General features: G+C 38.3%; 1 protein-coding gene across 2 annotated transcripts in view; it reads right to left on the minus strand.

Annotated features, from left to right (window-relative positions):
* Positions 1-25,665, minus strand: part of PPP4R2 (protein phosphatase 4 regulatory subunit 2) — a 35,491-nt gene extending 9,826 nt beyond the window's left edge. The window contains exons 1-5 of one of the 2 annotated variants that reach the window (XM_032210436.1): positions 25,315-25,665; positions 24,493-24,574; positions 7,988-8,158; positions 3,301-3,394; positions 1,314-1,351 (exon numbers count right to left, since the gene is read on the minus strand). In XM_032210436.1, the coding sequence (XP_032066327.1) occupies positions 1,314-1,351; positions 3,301-3,394; positions 7,988-8,158; positions 24,493-24,574; positions 25,315-25,348 (419 nt within the window). In that variant the 5' untranslated portion in view covers positions 25,349-25,665. The remainder of the gene's footprint in view (positions 1-1,313; positions 1,352-3,300; positions 3,395-7,987; positions 8,159-24,492; positions 24,575-25,314) is intronic. The other variant, XM_032210437.1, reaches the window with a different exon arrangement.

The raw sequence follows: 25,665 nt of genomic DNA on the forward strand, positions 1-25,665 counted from the left end.
AAGTGCAGCACCTCTGCTGCCGAGCAAGGCACAAATAATGTCTCCCAAACAAAACAGCTGTGTACCAGCTGTTGGAAACTGGCACACACCCAAGTCAGGCTCAACACAGCTCCTACTCTTGATAACACAATGGGAGACAAAGCAAGAACAGATGCCTAGCATAGCTCTCTCCTTCCACAGCTAAGAGCCCAAGCTGTGCAGGTTTATAAGCAAATGTTGAGGGTTAAATCTCTTTCCATAAAAGTAGCCCAGTGCAGATCAGGCAGGCTGCAACATCTGCTGTCTCTGCAAACCACCTCTCTCGTAAGTCCAATATTAAAAAAAAAAAACCCCAATCATCCGTACCCTAACACAAAAAAACAATCACCCAAAAGCAAGCCCTACCGTTTATACCAGTGATGGCAAACTTTTTTTGGCTGCCGTGCCAAAAGCGGGTGGAGCACAGGGGGTGTCTGTGTGCCACACCCATAATGCTATGTGTGCGAACATGTGTGCAATCAGCGACCCTCCCCATGGTTTTTTCGCCTTCCCCAGGCTCCAGAGGCTTTTTAGGAGCCTGAGGAGGGCAAAAACATCCCCCCCACCCCTTCCCCCGGAGGCCTCAGGAGCTTCCCTGAAGCCTCTAGGAGGGCAAAATACGGACCTATGGGGAACCCCGGAAGTTCGGGAATGATGACTTCCAGTTTGTCCATAAAGCCTATTTTCCACTTCCAGAGGTTTTTTTTTCATTTCATCTTTTCAAACCTGAAGGCTCCGTAGGGCAAAAAACGGAACTACGGAAAAATTGGAAGTCCCAGTTTGCTCGTAGGGCTGTTTCTCGCCCTACGGAGCCTTCAGGGAAAGCTCTGAAGATCAAAAATCAGCCCAACGGACAAACCGGAAGTCACCAAGTGACTTCCGGTTTCTACGTTGGGTGTTTTTCACGCTCTGGAGCCTTCTGAAGGCTCTGGAGGACGAAAAATGGTCATATGAGCAAAACGTAAGTCCGTTTCCGAACTTCTGGTTTGCCCAAAGGGCCGGTTTTTTACACTTTGGAGGCTTCAGGTAAGCCTCCAGAGGGCAAAAAACAGCCTCAAAAGACAATGGTTCCGCATGCCTCAGGTTCGCCATCATGGGCTTATACAGTATGCCAACCATTAAAAAGGCTTATTCTATTTCCTAATAAATAAAACTGACCCCAAACTACCTTTTAACAGGAAATTTTCTATGCTGCTCCCCTCAAACTCAAGCATACCCTCGATAACAAATGCATTGCAATCTCGACAATGAGCAGTCTCAACTTTTTAAAAAAAGGTAATGAAGGTCATACTCACTCTGAAGAAGGATACACACAGCTGACAACCATAACGTTCTGTAAAATAGGGGGGGGGGAGAAAACATCAAGACTCATGGAAAAAGTAAAAGCAAATTTTACAAGTCAACAATGCATCTTGTTTGGTTGGCCCTTATTAACATCTGATTCACCAGCTTCTCAAGCTCCTTGTCTATATCATAAGACATAGATAAACCTCTGTCTCCTAGACTTACGCAATATTACCTACTGATTCCCAGTCAATATGAACCTTATCTCTGGCATGGCATTGTCCTCCTCTGAGAAACCATTTTTTTGTGTAGTGGTTAAGACATGAGGTAGAAAACCCGAAACCAGTGATTCTAGTCTAGGCATGAAACCAGCTGGGTGGCCTGGGCCAGTCATTCGTTATGAACCGAAAAGAAGGAGGCAATAGAAAACCACTTCTGAAAAATCTTTACCAAGAAAACTGCCAGGTCCAGGCAGGGGTCAACACTAACTCGAAGGCATGCACATACACATTTGTCTTCCTCCACTTATTTTCAGACTTCTTTTTCAGCCTGCCTACTCTTTCCTTGATAAGTGGGATGGGGTAGTATGACCATTCTCATACTTTGTGACCTTTTAGACTGGCTTTAGGAATTAGGGGTGGGTAGCACAGTATTGCAGTGGTCCTCCTCCTTCCTTCGGAGTCAGTTTGAGTCTAGGTTGATTGAGGAAGGAGGAAAGATCCAGTGGTGAGGTTGGGGGAGATCCAGCCTATGGCCCTACTGTGTAAGGTACTGCCCTGGCAATGCCATGGACATCCTATCTCACTGCCTGGAGGCTGTAATGGTCTGGCTGAGTTTTAGTGGCCTTCGACTCAATCTAAGCAAGACAAAGTGACTTTGAGTATTTAGGGCTCCAGATGACCTGGAGTTAGTATGGATGTGGTGGCCCCAGATCAACCTTGTATACAATATGGGGGTCCTCATGAACTCATGGCTTCTGTTAGACCACCAGATGGAAGTCATAGCCAGAAGGGTGTTCGTACAGCTTAGGGTTGTACAAACCAGTTGCACCCATACCTGAATTGGCTTTGCTCACACTCAGTCTTCTCCTTGTGACTTCTTGCCTGGACTATTATAATGCAGTCTACGTGGGGCTACCACTGAAGAGCATTTGGAAAGTTCAACTGGTGCTGAATGCAGTTGCATAGGTAATAATGCGTGTTGGGTATTCAACACATGTAGCATCACTGTTGCGTGAGCTGCACCTAGAAGTATGCTTCTAGGTGCAATTCAAGATGCTGGTTATTTCCTTTAAAGCCCTTCACGCTTGAGGGCCAGGTTATCTAAAGGCCATCTTCTCCAAATTGCTTCTACTAGTTCTGTCAGGCAGGTTGGACATGTTGCAGGTCCTATTAGCCGGTGAAACCATGAGACATGACTTCTCTGCTGTAGGCTCTGCCCTCTGGAATATTATCCCTTCAGATATCAGGATGACCCTGACTCTGTTGACTGTTCCATAAAGCCATAAAGACTTGGTTATGTGTCAGGGCCTGGGCCCCTAAATATATTCAGAGTCCCCTTTTCTGATTGCATTAACATCCATAAAAACCTTTTAACTTGGTGCCATATATTTATTTTACATCATTTTAATACTTTTTGTTTATGATATACGCCACTCTTGTTGACATGGACAACTATAGAGATCAATCAATGAATAAATAAAACATGTCAGATCAATCAATCTCCCATAGTACTGTGTACATGGGAATTGTTGCCATCAGTAAATGTGTTTCATCAAAGAGTCAAATAAATGCAAATTAAAATACAATAAATATAAACTCATTAATCAAAAACTGAAGACAATGTTGAAATATAATTGAAGTAGAATTGCTGTTTATACTATTTAGCAATTCTAAAAATTAATTAAAAAAACAAAATCCTGTTAATTCTGCTAAAAGATTAAACAAATTTAAAAAGCTACAATTTTAGTTCAAGAACAAGAATAATTCACTATTTTACCTTTTCTACTCCTCTGAGAAATTTGTCTATTCCCGTGTAATTCCGCCTAGGATCTGTTAGCAGCTCACAAAGTCGCTGAATGGTAAATGGGATACTGAAACAAATTGAAACAAGCTAATTTTCACTTTGAATGCATATTGAATGAGAGAATGAATAAACGTGTTCAGGTGGTACATTTTTAAATCTATACGCATACATTTTCACTTGTTCATTTACTACCTCTAAAACTATATTACATTAAACAAACAGTAGATGGAGCTGCAAGATCACAGAAATATGTACTTGCCTCCAAAGTGTACTGTGATACCTAAAGAGTCCCCACACATTCACTTAATTATTATCATTCATTGTATAGTACAAAAAATTAATAAGGGGTGGACCAAGTGAAGAATCTCTTGCTTTTAGATATTCAGATATGTGTGCTGAGACATACACTCTATTATAAAGGTTTCTGAATTCCTTCATAGGAAGCGATACAAACTTACTCATTGAAAATATGCTTTCTACAATACAATATAAAATAACTGCTTCTTTTCAAATGTAAATGAATCCTCGTCTATTTAAAAATTAGTACATCAACTATACTATGTTTTCCCCCAAATAAGACAGGGTCTTATTTTCTTTTGCCCCACGAAATATGGCCTTGGGCTTATTATAGGGAGAGGGCTTAATGTTTTGGGGTTGCCGGGCAGCTGCTTCCTTGCGAACTGGCTCCCGAAGAGCCGGGCACAGCCTCAGAGGCGAAGCAGCCATGAGGTGACCACGCTCACGAGCAACCGCCCAGCAAACCCCCTCTCCAGCTGGGCAGAGCGCCATTCACTGACCTAGGGGGTATCCCTAAGGTGCCAAGGTACGTGGCGCTCTGCCCACTCCCCAGCTCCCGCGGCTTGGCACATTCGGGATACCCCCTAGGTCAGTGCATGGAGCTCTGCCCGGCTGAAGAGGGAGGTTGTGCGAGTGCTTGTTCCGTCCACATCAAGCATGCCTCCCAGCCTCACCATGCCCTGGCCTAGCTCTCCCTGCAGGGCCAGGGCACCGCTGCTGCTGCTGCGCTCCGAACATAAGTTCTTCTCCGGCTTCCAAACTCCAAAACTCGGCTCCCGAGTCTTCCAGCAGCGGCCGCTCTAGGGAGAGCACTCTATGGTTGTGGGCTGGCTGCCGGACAGAGAGTCTTCCAGCAGCCAGCGCACAACCATAGAGCGCACTCCTAGAGTGGCCGCTGCTGGAAGACTTGGCAGCCAAGTTTTGGAGTTTGGAAGACGGAGAAGATTTTTTTTCAGTGTGTGCGGAAAAGTATAATGTTTGAGCGGCACATTTTCATGCCTGAGCACCTGAATTTTTTTTTAGCCATAATTGCCATCAGAGCAGATGTTGGGGAGGGGGCAAGGAGGAAAAGGGTCCCCTCCCTTCTCCTCAGATCCCCAGGATGGAAGGGAAGGAAGGGGGAGGGAAAGGAAAGGAAATGGGAAAGAAGGAAAGGAAAAAGGAAAGGAAATGGGAAAGAAGAAAAGGAAAGAAGAAAGGAAAGGAAATGAAAAAGAAGGAAAGGGAAAGGAAAGGAAAGGAGAAAGGAAGGGAGAAGAGAAAGGAAAGGAAATGGAAAAGAAGGAAAGGAAAAGAGAAAGGAAAAGAGAAATAAAAGGAAAAAGAAAAGGAAAGAAAGATAGAAGAAGGACAGAAAGGGAAAGGAAAGAGTGGAATGGATTGGTACTGCTCAAAAATCAAGTCTCAAGATCCCGTGGACTGCTTTGGCTCAGGCAGTCCAACTCCACTCTGCTTCCCTCTTTCCGCAAAGCGAAGGGATCGCAGAAAGACTGCCGAGCCCAGAACGGGGCTTCAGACGACGCAATGCCTGAGAAACCCCGGATGTGCAGAGAAACGCAGGCTACAATCAGCGAATCAATTTTCCCAAGATCCAACGAAGCCCCAGAGGACCAATGGGAATTCTCCCTTCTGCAGCGTCATTGGTCTCCGGGCAAAGTCTTCCTTGATTTCACCCATCACCAGATGGAGGAGAGCATTTGGTGCAGAGAAGGGAGGGAGGGGGATATTTTCAGTCATATTTTAAGACATTAAAAAACACTGCGCGGCAGTTTAAAACTTCTGTGCGGTGTTTTCTTTTTACGTATGCGGCCGCGCAGCTTAGAGGAAACATTGATGCTCGGAGCGCGGCAGCAGTGGCGCCCTAGCCCTGCAGGGAGAGGCGCTCATGCAACCCCCCCTCTCCAGCCGGGCAGAGCTCCATGCATTGACCTAGGGGGTATCCCGAATGTGCCAAGCTGTGGTAGCTGGGGGGCGGGCAGAGCGCCACATGGCTTGGCGCCTTAGGGATACCCCCTAGGTCAATGAATGGCGCTTTGCCCAGCTGGAGAGGGGGTTTGCCAGGCAGCTGCTTGTGAGCATGGTCACCTCATGGCTGCTTCGCACCTGAGGCTGTGCCTGGCTCAACTCCCCCCTCCGGCCAGGCAGAACACCACTCCCCAACCTAGCGTTATCATGAAGGCATCAAGCAACGTGAGCGCCTTTCCCCCCGGCTTGGAGCCTTTGGGATACCGCTAGGTTGATGAATGGGGCTCTGCCTGGCCAGATGGGGGTGGTTGTCCAGGGGGATTGTTTTCGGGGTTGGGCTTATATTTTTGCTCATGCGAAAAATGTGGCAAGGTGTTAGTTTTCGGAAAGGTCGTATTTTCGGGGAAACATGGTAGCTATTTTCAGTGAATGATTAATATACTAATAATAGAGCAGAGTAGGCAGTTTGATGACTCGAAAGCATCATGATAGGTTGCATACTGCAAATGTCAGAACTATGTGAGTTTAAATGTTGATTAAACAAAAATAACTTTCCATTTTAAACAGCCTCCTTATTCATACTCTTGTTCAGTTCAGCAGAACAAAATTCTTTATAGTGTTTCAGTGCTTAAAACATCTTCACCAAGTGTCAATTGTTCATAAATATAAACTTTATCCCTGCCAAATAATATAACAGACAAATTCTGCTCTCTGGAAGAGAAACTATAATTATGTTACATACATACATACATATAATTTCTATACAGATTAATTCCTCACATGTTCTGAATTAACAGAAGTAGTTCCTGTGTTATAATCATTCATTGATTGGAAGAGATTCTGATTCTGCAAACTATTAGGGAATTAAAAAGTCAAAGTTTTATTCTGATAAGAATAAAGCTTTGGTTTCTTAAATTAATTTCCTAATAAATCTTTCTCAAGAACCCACTTTGGAAATTCATTACAACAGTAGTTCTCAACCTTTTCTTCACCACAGACCCACTTTCAATATCTTTTGTGGCCATGGACCAGGGGTGTCAAACTGGCGGCCCACAAGCCGGATGCATCACACACAGGCCACGCCTACCCCAGCTCCGTGAATGGGGAAAATGTTGTGAAATGTCACGTGATGGCAACGTGACACAGTGAGCTTTACACCCGTGTCATGGACCATCAAGACTTAACTCAAGATTTAAAGCGCAACATTTCTTCCAAGCCTTCACGGACCACCTGTGACATTGCAGCCCCCCTCCGCAGGGGTCCGTAGACCACAGATTGAAAACCACTGCATCATAATATTTCCCTTGCTGCAGTTCCACAATTAAATTACTCATTATTCCAATTGCAATTTTAAACAGGATTAGAGTATACATTTTAAGTATGATTTCAAATAATGCAAAACATCCTGTCTGATTTAAAAAGCAGCTTGCAAAATTAACCACAAGCAAATAGTCAATTCTTGTATCAAAGAAATTTAGAAATAAAAAAAAAAATCTCCCTTCTTATCTGAACTCCCCCATTTTGGTTTTTCCTTGTTGCTCCTTTTTTAAAATTCTTTTTTGTCTTTTCTTTTTTGTATATATTTTTGAAATTTAAATAATTTGGGGAAAAAAATAATCAACGAAACAAGATGTACAATCTGAAATAATTAACATAGGCCAATGTTATGCCATCCACATAATGTATCTACCCTATTTCCCCCAAAATAAGACCTCCCCAGATAATAAGTCCAATTGGACTTTTGAGCACATGCGCTAAAATAAGTTGTCCCCAAAAATATTGCAACACACAGCAGCCAAGAGGTGACCACGCTCACCACTTCCTGCACCTCAAAAATAATACCTCCCCAAAAATAAGGCCAAGTGGTTATTTGGGGGGGTGTTCAAAAGAAAATAAGTTCCCGTCTTATTTTTGGAGAAAGACGGGTATGTAAATCTTAAAGAATTTTGTTAAAAAATAATTAGTGTTTGAAACAAAAGAAAAGAAAAGAAAATCACAATGAAAACTATTAATGGGCATGCCATTAATCTATTCCACAGCTTGGAGAAAAGCCAAGTTTTTAAAGAACAACTAAAAGGTTTCAAGATCTGATCTACAATATTATATCTGATATAAATAGAAGCTTAAAATAACTATAGATACATGTCCACTAGAATTTGGAGTACAATAGCCTCATGTATAATCTGAGCTAAGAGAAAAGAAACAAGGGAATTTCATAGAAGAGCACAATTCAAAATGTTTGCATTAAGAGTTAGAACTTTGCCAACAAACATTTATTTACACCCATTATTCAGACATGACAGAAAAATCAATACAGTATGACGATCAGAACAGAATCCTGAATTTGATGACAAATCAAGTGTCTAAATAACAAAGTTACTGATATAATTCTGCCTACCCATTAAAGCCAGTAACTATTTTCAGAATCCGTTCTTTCATCTCCTCAAAGGGAATATATTCCACATTAGGGTTAGGAGGGCCTCTTGGCTCAGGAGCAGAAGTTCTGAAGTCATCCATCACTTTCTCCAATTTGAAAATAAAATATCCCTTGAATTGAGACCACTGAATCCTAAAAAAAAAAAGAAATATACAATACGTACTTAACATTAAAAATAAAGTGTTAAGCATATATTATATTAAAACAGTAAAGCAAGTTTAGCATTTTCAATTTTTTGGGAAAGCCGGAAAAAAACTGAGTAAATGCAAAATATGCTGTTCTTTAAAACCAAAGTGAGTAGTCCTTGACCTATGACCATTTGTTTGGTTACCATTCAAAAGTATGACGGCCCTGAATTGATGGTTATGACTGGTAGTCAAGCATTCTGGCTGTCAAGCACTTCTGTAGCCATGTGATCAAAATCTGAGCACTTGTTAAGTAGTTTGTACCTATAAACAACTGCAATACCCCATGATCATCATTTGAAGCCTTCCCTACTGGCTTTCTCAGAAAATGAATGGGAAAGCAGAGAAGGTTGTAAGTTACTGGGTTTAATAATTATATAGTTCCAGATGTAAAGAGTAAAGTTCTACATTTAGGCAAGAAAAACGAAATGCACAGGTACAGTATAGGTGGTATCTTGCTCAATAGTAGTAACTGTGAGAGAGATCTTGGAGTCCTAGTGGACAACCATTTAAATATGAGCCAGCAGTGTGCAGCAGCTGCCAAAAAAACCAACATAGGTCTAGGCTACATAAACAGAGGGATAGAATCAAGATCACGTGAAGTGTTAATACCACTTTATAATGCCTTGGTAAGGCCACACTTGGAACACTGCATTGTTTTGGTCGCCATGATGTAGAAAAGATGTGGAGACTCTAGAAAGAGTACAGAGAAGAGCAACAAAGATGATTAGGGGACTAAAGGCTAAAACATATGAAGAACGGTTGTAGGAACTGGATATATCTAATTTAATGAAAAGAAGAACTAGGGGAGACATGATAGCAGTGTTCCAATATCTCAGGGGCTGCCACAAAGAAGAGGGAGTCAAACTATTCTCCAAGGCACCTGAGGGTAGGACAAGCAGCAATGGGTGGAAACTAATCAAGGAGAGAAGCAACTTAGAATTGAGGAGAAATGTCCTGACAGTTAGAAAAATTAATCAGTGGAACAGCTTGCCTCCAGAGGTTGTGAATGCCCCAACACTGGAAGTCTTTAAGAAGATGTTGGATAGCCATTTGTCTGAAATGGTATAGGGTTGGACTAGAAGACCTCCAAGGTCCCTTACAACTCTGCTATTGTATTGTATTGTAACATTTGATTAAGGATTTAGATTGTTTTAATGTTAATAATCAATTTTGTAAATATCCAGCCTTAATAATGTCAACAGAAATCAGTGAGGTATATTTTAAGTAAATTTTACATTAAAATCTAACCCTTTGGTAGTTTGGAGAGAGCAATGATTTAGTTGTTTCATTAACAAGATTCATTTTAGAGATTATTTATTACAGAGGAATGTTGAGGAACTACCAAGAAACAGAAAGAAAGGGTATTATAGCTGTTACATAAGTGTATTTCATAAAACAAATGGAACATTCAACCAGTCGTACTACTAACCTATGACCTGGCTCCTTAGAAACAAATTTAATACACATAATCAGACAGAGAGATTGCATTGTTGAAAGGCACCAACACTTTTTAAGAGCTTTATCACATACTAACAGCTATGAACTGTGTTAAGAAGGATGTCTATTGTCCTTTGATGGAGCAAATGATTAAACTACTTTCTGCCTTAAGCTATGTAAGGAGAGCAAAATACAGGCCACCAGAAGTTCTTAAGTTACAAGTTCCAACATTCTTCACTACTGGTGTCTTGGATTGGCTAAAGCTAATCGGAAGTTACAGTTCAACAACATCCAGACTACACCTCACTTCTCTCCTCTCCCCTTTTACCAATTCTCAGAAATTGCCTGGACAAGTCTGCAGTTTTCTTGGCAAGGTTTTCAGAAGTAGTTTACTATTGCCTCTTTCCTAGGGCTGAGAGAAAATGATTGGTTCAAAGACACCCACTTGGCTTTGTGCCCAAGGCAGAACAGAACTCATGATTCCCCAGTTTTCTAGCCTGATGCTTTAACCACTACACTAAAATGACATCACCTACACATGCCCTAAACAGCTATAAACCCTATAAAATTGAAAAACGGAACAGATCCTTTTTGTTACTTGCATAATGACTCGTTTTGTAAGTAAAAGACAACAATACAATGGCTGCCCATCAGTACTTCCTCTCCCCTTCCAATTTTCCTTACCCATGCTTTGCCTTTTTGATAACCAAGCCTGTTGAGAAATGCAAGGAGACAAACTTGAGCCAAGTGCACATACAATGTTTCCAATCCTAATTGTAAAAAGATGCCTGGCTCTTTAAAACTAAGAGAATAAAAGAGTTAGAAGGGATCTTGGAGGTCTTCTACTCCAACCTCCTGCTCAAACCAGGAAACTATATACCACTTTTATCTAGAACAGGGGTGTCAAACTCACGGCCCACAGGCTGGATGAGTCACATGCTGGACACACCCACCCCCGGCTTAGCAAAGGGGGGGAAAGTCCTGATACACTATGTGACGCCACCAGGACGTGAGTTTGACATTCCTGATCTAAAAGATAGACATGGCTTTCTAACCTCTCCAAAGTTTGAAAAAATATCTAATTATATCTCTTGGTATTTGACATTCATGCTTGGTTAAAAAACTGGCAACATTTGTACTTATTTGTTTTTATGTAAACATTTAAAATGATTCTCTTTGGGATATTCAGCAGCCCAACAAATGATACTATACTCTAGAGTGTGTCCATGTTTGTATCTAATATTGAAAAAAGCTCAAAGAGCAAAACTAAACTACAAGGAAAAAACCCTGAATAATCTGCAGAAAGTTTGTAAGACAGACAACAAAAATAGCAACTGGTCTCAACATACGTGGCCATGTTAAAGTCACAGTTGCAAATCCACACAGGATAAAAAGTTAACAAAAAACTATTAGCAGACTTCACCATCTACATTAGCTCTAATAGATTTTACCAGTTTCAGTAATTTGATTGCAAAACTATTTTTCTTGTGGCTATTTTCACAAAAACTTGATTCTGCCTATTGATGTTTTTATTCTTTGTGTTACCATGGCTTCATCACAACAGTGTTGCAACAAGACTCTCAAAGGAATGTACAGAATACAGTACAGTCGTTTCTTTAGCAACTGGGGGTTTTATTCATACAAGATCAGATAGCTGTATAGCAAATTTATTTCTCAAAGGTACCTCTAAGTTACTCATATTACTCATACAGAATATTAAAGTTCAGTATTCTAAGAATGAGCAATGTACCTCTACCGGTGCTTAGGTAAGTGATTAAAAAATAAAAGTTAAAAGAAAGGATATTGATGTCTTCTGCCAAGTTGATTCTCAACATAAATTGCACAATTTAAAACAAAATATCTATTCACCTTTCCCCAATTAGATATTCATGTGTCACAGGAAGTGCTACTTTCGTACAACCTGTATTTTTCAGCCCAATTTGATTCAGATGAAATTGCACAATTACAATCTTGGTAAAAATGAAATAATTTGCATTAATAATTTAACTTCCTTGGTGAAATACAGCAGAAAAAAATATATACCATTTAGTTTTATCTTTGGTTTACATTCTAACCAAGAGAAGAAATTACCTATATTTTCCTAAAACAATTTCTTACTGAACTCACAGGGCTTATCACTTGGTTAATGAGTGCTAGATTGCATATCCAGGAAATTATTTACTGTTATCAATATATCTTTAATCTAAAGAAAGAGTGGCTCAGTGCATAGCAACTTGGATCTAGGAAACCTCAATTTACTGGGTCCCTGAAAAGTTTTAAAAGTTACACTTCTGTCTCATTTGTATGTATGACACTGTAACAAGTTTGCAACTTTTAAAAAGCGAGAAAGGATGTCACATACTAATAAAACAACCTTATACAAGGAGATTTTTATTATGTATAGTTCATTAATTGATTCAGGGATAAGCTATCAATGAGTACTGTTGATGAGTAAGCAAAAATATGTATTCACATATGTAAATTTATGAGATGGTATCATGTACACTCAGTAGACTCAGCTGCCTCAACATACAAGCAACTGTTTAATCAGAATTCCCGATCTAGAGCTACATGGTTAATACATGTCAGAAATGGAATTAATCCAAGACTGCAATGTGATTGATGAAATCAAATATACAACCCTATCTTAATCTCCTAATGTACTAATAAAGCTAAGTGGGTGAATAGCCCAATACAGAAGATTTATCACAAACAAATTTAACTGAAGAGACTTCCCATTCATTTTAGTAAAAGCTTTACACAGACACACATCTAAAAAAAAACCCATGAGGGGAATCTATTAAAGAAAAGAATTGTGCCTCAGCAAAGACTTCCTTTAACTATTTTTCAGGCAAACATAGGATATATTTAAAATTGTACATTATCTTCTTCTAACCCATTTATATCTAATGCCTTTATATTATTTAACCAACTTTACAAGCTAACCCAACAAGTTATCTAGTTTAGTGATCATTCTGAACTAAGAGTTATATGAAGGAAGAAATTAGACTTTCTCTTGGATGCTCACCCAAGTTCAAATATTAAAACAAAAATCTAACTTTATCCTTAGTTACAGGTTACATAAGCCGTGGTGGCAGTGGTTGGAATGCAATATTGTGGGCTAATTCTGCCAACTGTTGGCAGTTCGATTCTCACCAGTTCAAGGTTGTCTCAGCCTCCCATCTTTCCGAAATTGGTAAAATGAGGACCCAGATGGTTAGGGGCAATATGCCGACTCTGTAAATTGCTCAGAGATGGCTATAAAGCACTGTGAAGTGGTATATAAGTCTAAGTGCTATTGCTGCAGGTAGTCCTTATGTTACAATGGCAATTGGGACAGGAATTTGTTACAAATTGATGTGATCATGAAGTGCTATATCACATAATTGCATCACTTAGCAATGACAATCTCAGTTGCCTGGCAGTCTCAGTTGCTGCCATTACCTCAGGACTATATGGGTCATTAAGTGAGGGCATCATATGATTGTGACTTGGGAATAGGCTGGAGTTCAGGAAAGCAGACTAACACACAAAAGTTACCGAGATGGAGAGGGGAAGCTAAAGGTAGGCATAAGAAAATACAGTAGGGATGGGAATAACGTGTGACTTCCTGTTGGCTTCTCCATTGACTTTGCTTGTAGGAAGCTGGCAGGGAAAGTTGCAAATGGTGATCACATGACCATAAGACACTGCAACAATCTTAATTGTGAACTGGTTGTCAAGCATTTGAATCACGATCATGTGACTGGTGGGAAAGTGAATGGATGCTGTCACAGCCGTTAACTATCTGTAAACAAAGTATTTCTTCAATGCTTTCTTTCAATTGTGATTAAACCCCAGGGTGTGCAGGTCCAAACTGTACCTAGAAAACTGGCATACGGAGCAGGAAAGAAACAGTGTGATCAAAGAAGCAACTATTTCTAAATTACAATGTAATTAGCTCACAAGTAATATGTTTTAAAATTGATATTAATCGGTTTAAAAGTTATTGCTTATCCTGCTTATTGCAAGCTTGGTCACTAAACATACTTGGCAAAGAACGAAGTGTTCTATAAAGTACACAATTCTCTATTAAATCTGAGTTAACAGAGAAGAACCAATCTTGCAATTACAGCATCCACTGTTCTAGGACACAATGCATCAATACATATTTGCTCTTGGTCTGCATTAAATGGAGTAAATCAATAGATACTATTTTTCGTTCAAAACTGGTTAAAGTAACTTTCAGAATACTGGTTAAATTGCTGAATGATAATACATATAATGCCTGGCACGGTATTTTAATTGAACAGATCAAACTTTAATTGCCATCAGTAACCACTGCAAGTATTATATTGGAAAGCCAAATTTCATTAAAGGAAATTTCTGTTCTGAAAAAACCCACTAAATAAATGTGTTATCAAAAATACATCACTTCTATTTTAGAACTAGAAATCAAGCTGGAATATAGGTGCTGACTACGGAAATAAAAAATAAAAAACAAATATAAGAAAAAGAAGGGTGGCAAAGAATGATAAATGATTGGCTAAAATAATGGGATGGCTATTAATCTGTTTATTATTAATTGTGTTACATTTATTTTCTTTCAATACAACACAAATTATGTGAACTATTTTTTCATGCAGGTTAAAAAGATTTTATTTGCATCATCTTAATTGCATAGCAGAATCTACTAATAAACATCACTTGTGGCTCCATTTCATTACAATCTTTAAGCCATTCAATCTTCAATGTGTGTACCAATCTAAGATAATTGAAAGTAGTTCTCAACTTATGACCATAATTGAGCGTGACAATTATGGTCATAAAGCATGTCACGTGATCGGACCCATTTTTGCAGTGGTTGTGAATTAAAGGCAGCAGTTGTAAAGTAAATACCACAGTTCTTAAACAAACCCATTGTTCACTAGGATTTTTGCTGAAAACTAGAAGTGAATGTTGGCTCCCTACAAAGCCATCATAAATAGCAATCACATGATTGTTGGGTGTACTTTTGCCAAGCCCCCAAAATTGGTCATGTGACTATTGGGAGGATGACACTGGAACTTTGAAACTAGTCCTAAGTATCTTCTGAGGGGAACTGCTGTAATTTCAAGTGGTTCACTAAGTGACAAGTCGTAAATCAAGGGTTACCTGCATATTGGTTTTATTTACCTTTCAGCCAGAATATTACTGAGGTCTATAACAAGATTGGGAATTTTCATCACTTTTGAGAAAGGAATATACTTTATTTTTAAAACTATATTAAGCCTTCTTCAGGAATATACTAGAATTTTCGGGCTTCCGGGGAGGATCTTAGCCATCGGCAGCGGCTTAATTTAGCCGCTCCCAGACTTCTGGTTTGTTATCTAATTAAACACCCTTTAGATAACTCAAACTTCAGCTAAGAAGATTGTAGTGAGCGTCTCAGCTGGTAAGAAATTTTCCTTGCAGTTTGTGGCTTTTTTTTTCTGCTGCAAACGAGGGGGGGGGGTGTTTTTTTTAAGCTGAGTCATCTCCGGCCAGATTTCTCTGCTGTACTAACGGCACAAGGCCAAGACCCCCCCTTAGGACAAATTAATGAAATTATTTTTTTTCTTATGAAATTAATACAAGCAGAGCTCATATTTGAGAACTTTACGTCTGTTTTTTTAGAAACTCAAGCTTCAGTGTCAATTTTTTTTTTTTTTTAAAGATGGCGATTCTCCAGCCTTTGTATTTGCAATGATGATACATTCCGGCAGCTTTTCTAATCAGCTTTTCTAATTATTCCCTTTGAAGAGACTTCCTTATCTAATTAAAAGTTTTCAAAGGTCCTTTGTTGACCCAGAGACATTCCGAACAGGGCTTTTCTCTGTTTTTTGTTTTGTTTTGTTGAACTGTTTTGGCGTAATGCCAGCTCTTTGAAATCCTCCGTAAAATTTTTGGCAAAAAAGGGAGAATTTTTTTTCCTCTTCTTGGCATAGTGATTTGTTAAGTGCTTGAAGCAAAGATATTATGACTTCCAAGTCGAATCCAGCGAAATTACCTCCTAAATCTGCTTCTCCCATACCTGGCACAAAGTCACAGCCCCCACCTTCTATGCCCCCTAGTGGAGATGTAGTAACAAAAGAATTTTTGTTGGAAATGTTTAGAGAATCAAGGGAACAGAATTTGGAAGCTCTTAGAGAGTTCAGAGAAGAAATAAGGAAAGAGATAAGCAATGAGATAAAAGCCTCATATGATAAATTTGATACCAAGATTACCAAAATAAATGATGATATGTTGGGAATCGTAAACGTACTTACAGAATATATTTCTGGAATGGAAGAGAACTTAGAAACTCTCAATGAAGCCAAAATTAATTTGACATCTAAAACCGAAGAGGTGGAACGAAAAGTTGAAAATGCTGAAAAACAAATGATTATGATACAGTATAACCAGATGGAACTTGCATTAAGAGTTAGGGGGCTGCGTGAAGAGAGACAGGAGAACTTAAAGCAGATGTTTTCTGAGGCCTTTGACTGTCTGGTGGGAAGACCGGGATCCAATCTTGATTGGCAGATTGATAAAATTTTTCGCGTCAACTCCTGGGCGGCAAAACAAAAGCAACTCCCCCGAGACGTGGTAATATATTTTGTTACAAGAGAATCCAGAAATAAGATATTACAAGAGTCCTATAATACCAAGCTTCAAATTGGCGGACAGGATTTGATGGTTTTGAAAGAGATACCACCTCAAATGCTAAGAGCCAGAAGAGATTATGCTTTTTTGGTGGAAGAGCTCAGAAAGCGCCAGATACAGTACAGATGGGATGCCCCGTTTGGCATCATAGTTACATTTGATAAGCAAAGATATCGTCTCAACTCTGTATGGAAAGCTCGAGATTTCTATCATAAGATTCTGAAAGTGGGGCACCCTGAACCATCGGGATATGGAGAAAAACCACAAGCAGGACAAGAGAAACAGCAAACTACACAATCACCAGACAAAACGTATCATCTCCCCCTCCCAGAAGGGCAAGGGGTTAAGGAACAAAGATCTAACCATATGACCACCAGACAAACAGAAAAACAAGCCATAACGCAACAATCTTTACAATTTTCGGCCATTGACCAAGGAGCTACAGCAACAAGCTCAGAAGCTGTGGGAGGAGCTAGACCCAAGGTGAGACAGGCCATGCGGGAGGCTCTAAAAAAGCTTCAGGCAACTAAAAATGACAACTAAGATTCTGACATGGAATGTTAATGGACTGAACTCTCCACAGAAGAGAAAGAAAATATTTCATTATCTTAAACAATCTAAGAATGATATAATTTGTTTGCAGGAAACTCATATCAAAATAACTGATCAAAAATATCTGTCCAATCCCAAACTTGGTCAACACTTTGTGACCTCTGCTACGGAAAAAAAAAATGGTATAGTAGTATACTTAAGGAAAGACATTAAAGCTGAGTTAATCGAAGCAGATCCCTTTGGAAGATATATCACATTAGATTTAATCTTAGAAGGGAAAAAGACACTGCTTTTGGGAATCTACGCTCCTAATCAACAACAAGATGGATTTTATAGAAATCTCCATGCTAAATTAGTACAGTGGGACTTTAAGTCGTGCATACTATTGGGTGATTGGAATGGCGTGATTGACACCAAAAGAGATAAGAAGACATCTCGCCCGAATACTAAATTCCGAGCCAAACTACCCAAATCCTTTTTTGACATGATAGACGACTTCGAACTGCGAGATGTTTGGCGTGAAAGGCATGCAGAAGAATATGACTTTACCTTCTTCTCCGACAGACATCAATCTTTTTCAAGGATTGACTTTATATTAATTACTAATGATTTACTTTCTAGGGTGAAGAAGACAAAGATTACGGCCAGAGCCCTTTCGGATCATAACCCAGTTTGGATGGAGCTGGGAAGGGTAGTTCAGGCTACAAGGTCCTGGAGGCTGAATGAAAATTTATTCAGATATGAAAAGTATGTTAATGATTGTAAAAAATTGTTATCTGAATACTTTGTTTTTAACATGAATAAGGGTACACCTATGGAATATGTATGGGATGCAAGCAAAGCCTATATGAGAGGAGTATTGATAAATATAAATAAAATACATAGACATAAACAAGGGCAAAAACGTAAAGAATTGGAAGAGGAAATTAAAGGGAAAGAGCAGGAATTAATATTGAACCCAGGTGATACAAAGACTAAAGAAGCAATTTCCATACTAAAATCTCAATTTGATATGCTGATTTCTGACCAGGTAGCCACCAGTTTATTATATGCTAAACATAATACTTTCTGTAATGCAAATAAACCCGGTAGATGGTTGGCTTATCAGATCAGGAAAAAAAGGAAAATTCGAAATGTATCCAAATTGTGTTACAGAGGGAAGGAAGTGTTTCAGCAGGAAGAGATCCAAAAGGGATCTCGAGAATTTTTTACAGAGTTGTATAAAGGGGACAAAATTAGGGACTTAGATATAAATAAATACTTAGATAAAGAGAAAATCCCCCTAGTTAGCGAAGAACATAGGTATAGGTTGAACCAACCAATAACCTCTGGGGAAATCCTGCAGGTAATCAAACAATTAAAGCTAGGGAAAGCACCAGGTACAGATGGCTTAACAGCCGTTTATTATAAAAACTTACAGTTAGAAATGGTAGAACCTCTTAGAGAATTATTTAATAAAATTCAATCGGAAGGTAAAGTGCCCCCCTCATGGAAGACAGCGTTTATATCGTTGATACCCAAAGAAGACCAAGATCTTACTCAGCCGAAAAATTATAGACCTATTTCACTACTTAATGTAGATTATAAAATTTTTACCAAAATATTAGCAAATAGGTTAATGGTGGTTATTCAACAACTGATACATACTGACCAAACAGGTTTTATACAGGGTAGACAGATGAAGAGCAATGTCAGGTTAATTACTAATGCATTAGAATACTTGGGAAAGAATAATCAAATCCCTGCCGCATTCATATTTTTGGACGCTGAGAAAGCCTTTGATCGAGTCAATTGGCAATTCTTGTTGAAGATATTGCAAAAAATGCAGATAGGAGATGGCTTTTTAAGGTCAATTGGTGCAATATATCAGCAGCAAAAAGCCCAAATTATAGTTAATGGAAGTTTAACAGATTCCTTTCAAATAGAAAAAGGTACAAGACAGGGTTGTCCTTTGTCCCCACTATTGTTTATTATAACTTTGGAAGTATTGCTGAACAAGATACGGGCTTTGGATGCTTTAAAAGGGATTAAGATCAGACAGCAAGAATACAGAGTCCGCGCTTTTGCGGACGACTTGGTTATAATATTGAAACAACCGCAGGAATCCAGCAAGGTTTTAATGAATACGATTAATCAATATGGTCAAGTCTCTGGATTTAAAATTAATTTAGGAAAAACCAAAATATTAGCAATGAATATGAATACCAAACAGAAGGAAGAATTGGGAGTGATGTTAGGATGTGAGGTTGTTAAAAAAGTCAAATATCTTGGAGTTAATATTTTAACTTCAAATGGGAAATTATACAAGCATAATTATGAACCACTCTGGCATAGTATACAAATGGAGATGAAAAGGTGGGAGAAACTGCATTTATCTTTGTTGGGAAGGATAGCGGCAGTGAAAATGAATATTTTACCAAAATTTTTATTTTTGTTTCAAATGTTACCAATACTTAAAAGAGATGCGAACCTTCTAGAATGGCAGAAGGGTATCAACAAATTTGTATGGGCAGGAAAGAAGCCGAGGGTTAAGATGAAAATAATGCAAGATGTACGTGAAAGAGGAGGATTGAAATTACCAAATTTAAAATTATATTATGATGCAGTGGCTTTATCTGCAATTAGTGATTGGATCCATTTAACCAATGACAGAATACTGAATATTGAGGGACATGATTTGGTATATGGTTGGCATGCTTACTTGTTATTCAACAAAAAACTGGATAAGAATTTCAAAAATCATATTTTAAGAAATGCCTTATTGCGGGTTTGGAAAAAATATCAACATAAACTAAATGACAAGTTGCCCATGTGGGCAATTCCTAGACATGCAATTGAAAATATAAATATAGAACAAAAACACGATAGAACCACTTATAGACAACTTCTTAATACAGAAAGAGGGGTGCTGCAATTAAAATCTTTAGAGGTACTTAAAAAAGAGAAGGTAGTTCAAACGTGGTTTCAGTATGGCCAATTACAGGCCAGGTGGAAAATAGACCAAAAAATAGGTTTTGTAATAGCTGAGGATAACTTGTTTAAACAAATAAGAGATCAAAGTTTAATGCACATAAAGAGGATATATAATGTATTAGTACAGATGGACTCAGAAACCGAAATGGTTAAAGATTGTATGATAAAATGGGCTCAGAATATTGAAGAACCTATAATGCTGGACACATGGGAAAAAATATGGGTAAGAAATGTAAAATTTACACAAGCACAAAATTTGAGAGAAAATTTTTATAAGATGTTTTATAGATGGCACTTAGATCCCAAAAAGCTTGCTTCTATGTATTCAAATGTTCAGCCTAAATGTTGGAGATGTGGTTCTTTCGATGCTATATATTTTCATATATGGTGGACATGTCGTAATGTTAAGGCATTTTGGATAAAAATTTGGTGGATCCTGCAAAATATCTTCAAAAAAAGGATAAAATTCACTCCCAAACTGTTTTTACTAGGTATATGTACTGACTTCGTAGCAGTAGAGATTAATTTGGTTCTGTACTTAATAACGGCAGCAAGACTCTTGGTGGCGCAATACTGGAAGAAGAAAGACCTGCCTACAATTCAAGAATGGACTTTAAAGGTTACAAACTTAGCCGAAATGGCAAAAATTTCAGCATATCTTAAAGAACATTCAAATGAGAAGTATAAACGAGACTGGAAAAAATGGATTGATTATATACAAAGCAAATATGGGACTAGGAAATTCCAGATAGCTTATGCTTAAAATTAGTAATAACGTAAATTGTTAAAAATTTGGGTAACAGCAAGAAGCTGAGTTCAATGTAGAGATATTTTAGACTGTGATTGTCAAAAAGTTATACCATGTATGGGCTCTGGGAAGTCGGGGGGAGGGAAGGGAGGCGGGGATCTAGGGGGAGGGGGGGAGGGGGGGAATATAATATGTGTTAAATTCTAAAGCATGATTGCACTTGTATACTGTGGTTTTTATTAATGTTAGTGTCAAAACAGAACAAACTGAATATATCGGAAAGTAAGAGATACTGAAGGGAGGAGCTGAATGAAAGAAGAAGGAGAGCAGAGAGAGTGAGAGAGAGGAGGAGGAGAAGGAAGGGAGGGAATGGATTAAGAGAGGGAGTGATAGGGTTAGGGTTAGATAGAGGGGGAGGGGAAGTAGGTGTAGAGGGGTATGAGAGAAGGAAGAATGAAAGTTGGAGGGGGATGAAAGAGGGTGTATGGTGGGCTAAGGCGGTATATTGGGTTTGTATTGTAGGGGGCATTCTCTATAAAAGCGAGGGCTGTGTTTATTACTCAATGTTATATGTCTCGGTTGCACAGTAAACATGTGATTGTATAGAATGAAATGGAAATAAAAAGATTTGTACTATAGGAATATACTAGAATTTTCATGTATCTCATCTGAGGTGGTTCTTTTAGTTTATTATGAATTGATATTTTAATAGTATAATATATTTTCAAATAAATATCCTTTCTGAAACTTGTCTGAATATATTTAGAACTGTCCCCAAAACCAACACATTCTATAGTTAATAGTACATTACTATTACTGTTGAAATATTAAATTCATAAACCTTTTATGTAAAACGCTAACGGCCTTTATGAATAACTCTCAGTCTGCTCAATTTAGAAAACAAATAAGAATAATTTTCAACTTAAATTATTAGTCAGTTTACTGTGTATTTCAGAGTGATATATAAAAAAGCAATCATATTTCCCAACTGATTAACCTAAGAAACAAATAAAAGGGACTGTAGGTTTTCAAGCTCCTACTGTGAATGCATACCAATTTATCAACTAAAAATTCCACAACATATTCCAGATGTCTTTTCAAATTAACAGATAATTATGTATCTTAAGCCAAAGAATTCTTGAACATATATCTAGTCCAATAAAATTGAAGGTCGAGTCCTAATGTATTTGAGATTATATGTGAAATCTTTTGCAGACATAGTATTTTTCCAGAGTTTCCTATATAAAGAGCTAGTTTTTTTTTAAGTAGTATTTTAGTTTTATCCTTAACTACTTCATGTTGTTTATGGAAGTTTTTATGTACAGTGCCATGCAATACAACCATAGAACAGTAGCATAAAGTGGTACACAATCCAGACACACTTTTCAATTTACTAAGACAATGCACTAATGAGTCAAATTTTGTGAACCCTGCTAAAATTTTACAATGTGATGTAAGTTTCTTATAAATTGTCTTTACAGATAAAGGGATTCTGGTTAAATAACATACAGAATAATTTATCTGTTAGCCAAATAATTAGATAAATTTTAAATTGAACAGTTCAGCAACAAGCCTTTTAATCTTCCATAGTAAAATAATTATTTCCTCTGATATTTAGAGTAAAACAAAGACATTCTGAAGTTGGGTTACTGACCAAAATTTATCAAACCATTTTTCAAACAAGAAATCATCCAGATATTTCCACCCTTGAACATTGTTGCTAAAAGTACAGTGGCACCTTGGTACTCAACTGCTTTAAAACTCATTGAATTTGGTACTCAACACATTTCGATGCAAAAAAAATATGTTCCGATATTTACCATTTGTTTGGTACTTGACATACAAGATAGATCTGGTTGGTGTTGACTGCTTTGTGACTCACTACATTATTCCTTATGGGGAAATTTGTTTAATATTTGTTTGTTTTTGATACTCACTGCACCTCCCAAAACCAATTGATGATGAATACCAAGGTACCACTGTACATGCTACCAGAACTACATAGCAAGAGAGCAAACACATTTTAAAGAAAACTGCACACATATTTTTAAAAATAATTTTAAGAAAATATTCAGGACAGAGAGATACCTCTGAAGGGTTTGTTCACATTATTGTAACAAAGAATCACTGCTAATTTCAATATTCTACATAACAATTATAAAATATCACTTTTAATTATTAGCATATATTTATTGTTAATATTTATCTTCTAGGCATTCAAAATATTTTTCCGTCCAATACATTCCTACATACTTTTTCAAATACAAGATTAAAATTTCATTTGGAGACGCTTAATTCACATAAAACACAAACACAGATTTTATAAGTTTCATTAATGTTGCTTATTTTTTAATATTTGTTTAGTTACTTGCAGTAGTTCTGACAATAAATTCCTAAAATTTTATCTAAAGTCTATAGATAAAAAAATTAAAATAGTACATATGCTTCTTCAAAAGCTGAAATAGCTAGGTATCAATAAAAGTCCTAAAACAAATAAACCAAAGAATATGTCTCATTAAGTCATGTATTCACTATATAATCAAGATACAGAACAGCAATATACAATTTATTACAATAATCATACATCAACAAAAACTATTATGGGTACTGAAATAACTTGACCATAGGTGTATTTTCAAATTCCACATTAAAAGGTTGATAGGAAGAAACAGTACATGTTTAGGCTAATACAGCCAGTAAACAGTAGTTATATGCCAACTACTGATTTAGTTTTAATATATAAAAAACGAATAACAACTTATTACCAAGTGAAACAATTTGACTGACAGAACATTAACATGTCAAGACAACTGGTTTAAAAAAAAAGTCAGAATGCAAACAATATTTTTCCTTTTAAGATAGAAGGGTAGTATGGCAAGGATATTCACTGGAATAAACATATTCTTGCTGGAAATCTTTCCCCTCTCTAGTAACATCCTATTAACAATACATGGATTAATAAAAACAGTTCTAAAAATAATCATTCTCTAATGTCTGACACAAATTGTATGATCAACTGAATTTCATTCCCCCCACCTACCCATAAAAATAGGCAGTTTTGTGAGCCTCTTGACCTCACTCCAGTCTACAGCCAAAGCAGCCAGACTGAAGCTATGTTTTTTTGTTCTCTGTCATTCTTCATCCGTATATTATAAAATAGGAGCCACCCATAGTCTCAATCACAAGTTCTTGAAACTGATGTAAGTATGGCACCAAGTTAAAAAGATAGAAATTACTGCATAGTATGCTATAAGATTTTGTGAAGACTGAACAGAATCCATTATAAAATAGCATCAGAATAAATAATCATTAAAATGATTATGTGAAGGCTGGAAGATTAAAATGGGCTTTTCTTATGGACGATAATTAAAAAGGCCAGCAACTCAAACTTTAGACTTCAGTTGGACACATATTTATATAATACTATCAAACAAAAATTTACATAAAACTTCTGTTTTACTCTTTTCTTACCTTTATGTAAGAAAACTGGCATTTTATACTAACTAGTGATCAAAATCTAATCTTGGTCTAATATCACATCAGTACACATTTTCACACAGGCAGCTATGAAATGTAGCAATAGCCTGACTCAACAGCTGAACTTTGAGTTTATTCTCAACTCTGAAAACTGATTGCCACATAAAGCTTTTTTTTAAAAAAAAATAATATCTGAAATGCAGGGGGAAAGCATCACGTTTATTGTTTTAAATCAAATTTAGGTCAGATAAACACAGTTCTTGAAAGATGTATACTATGAATAAGTAAAGCAACTTTCACAAGCAAACAATTAAGTACAGCAACTTTTAAAATTGAAATAAAGTTATTTGAATAGTAAAAGACAGGAAACTCTTGGTTCTTAATGTGGGATATCTTTTGGATTTATTCAAGGACATAGATAGACTATCAGTCAAATTAAAATCACTTACATAGTCTCTCCAGTCTTGGCAACATGACAAAGAAATTGATCCAATACTGGGCAGACCTCCTTCTTCCCTCTTTTTTCAAAATCTGTAGAAATGGGAGGAGAAATAGAAGAGGGGGGAAAATGTAAAACATAACTTGTGAATTCTGTATCCTCAGCTTTCTTGCCCCAGGATTTTTTCTAAATAGCAACTCCCCGCCCCAACCCACCCATCATTCAAACTTCAGAAGACACTTAACATGAATTTGGAAGCTAATTTTTCAGGTTTCCCTTCATCGTCTGCAATAGATACCTGCCTCAAAGTTGTCCATACACTCTTGATGATTTTTTTTTGGGGGGGGGAAGCAAAAGAGGCAAGGTAGGGAAAGGAATAAGTATCAGGAAGTAGTATAAAATGGATCGGGGGCTAGAAAGAAACCCGGAGTATCAGATTCAGAAACAGTATCAGTAAGGTGCAAGTAATCTCGAAGAAGGAACTTTTAAGGGCCCTTTTAAGGGGAAAGCGAGAGAGAATCGGGAGAGAAGGAAGTGGGGGTGGGTGACGATGTCCCCGTCCTGCCCTCCTCAGCACACATTTTGGGAAGCCCAAAGTAGGCTCCCCCAAAGCAGAGCAGCCCAGACTGTGGCGGGAGTAAAAGTGGGATCCCCCCAACCGCCGCTTTCCCCCCTTCTCCAAGGGAATTGCCTTTCCTTCCCAAGCCACGTTAAGGGCCAGGCCTCCTCTTCCGCCTCCCAAGGTCGGGGGCTCGTCTCTCTCTCCCCTCTTCCCCGCGACCTCGAGGTAAGCCTCCCCCACGTCTATCCCAATTCAACCCCAGCCGCAAACCTTTCAGTGCCTCCTGGAGCCTCTCGATATCCATGATCCGCCGCCGCCGCTCCTCTTCCTCCTCCTGCCTCCCGGGGCTCTGGCAGGAAACAGGCAGCCGCGCAAGCGGAGGGAGTTCAGGTGCGGCTGCTCCAACGGGGGGAGAGAGAGAGGAGGGAGGGAGGAGAGAGAAGGGGGGGAGAAAGAGAGAGGGGGGAAGGAGAAAGAGAGACAGAAAGAGAAAGAGAGAGAGAAAGAGAGAGAAGGAAAGTAACAAGCAATTCCCCGGCGGCCGGGCTCAGCAGCCTTCCAACATGGCGCCTAAGCCGTCGCCGTGCGCGCTCCCGACCCTCCTCGCAAGCACACACCGAT

This window comes from Thamnophis elegans, chromosome 2 (genome assembly GCF_009769535.1).
Source record: "Thamnophis elegans isolate rThaEle1 chromosome 2, rThaEle1.pri, whole genome shotgun sequence".
Classification (NCBI taxonomy): domain Eukaryota; kingdom Metazoa; phylum Chordata; class Lepidosauria; order Squamata; family Colubridae; genus Thamnophis; species Thamnophis elegans.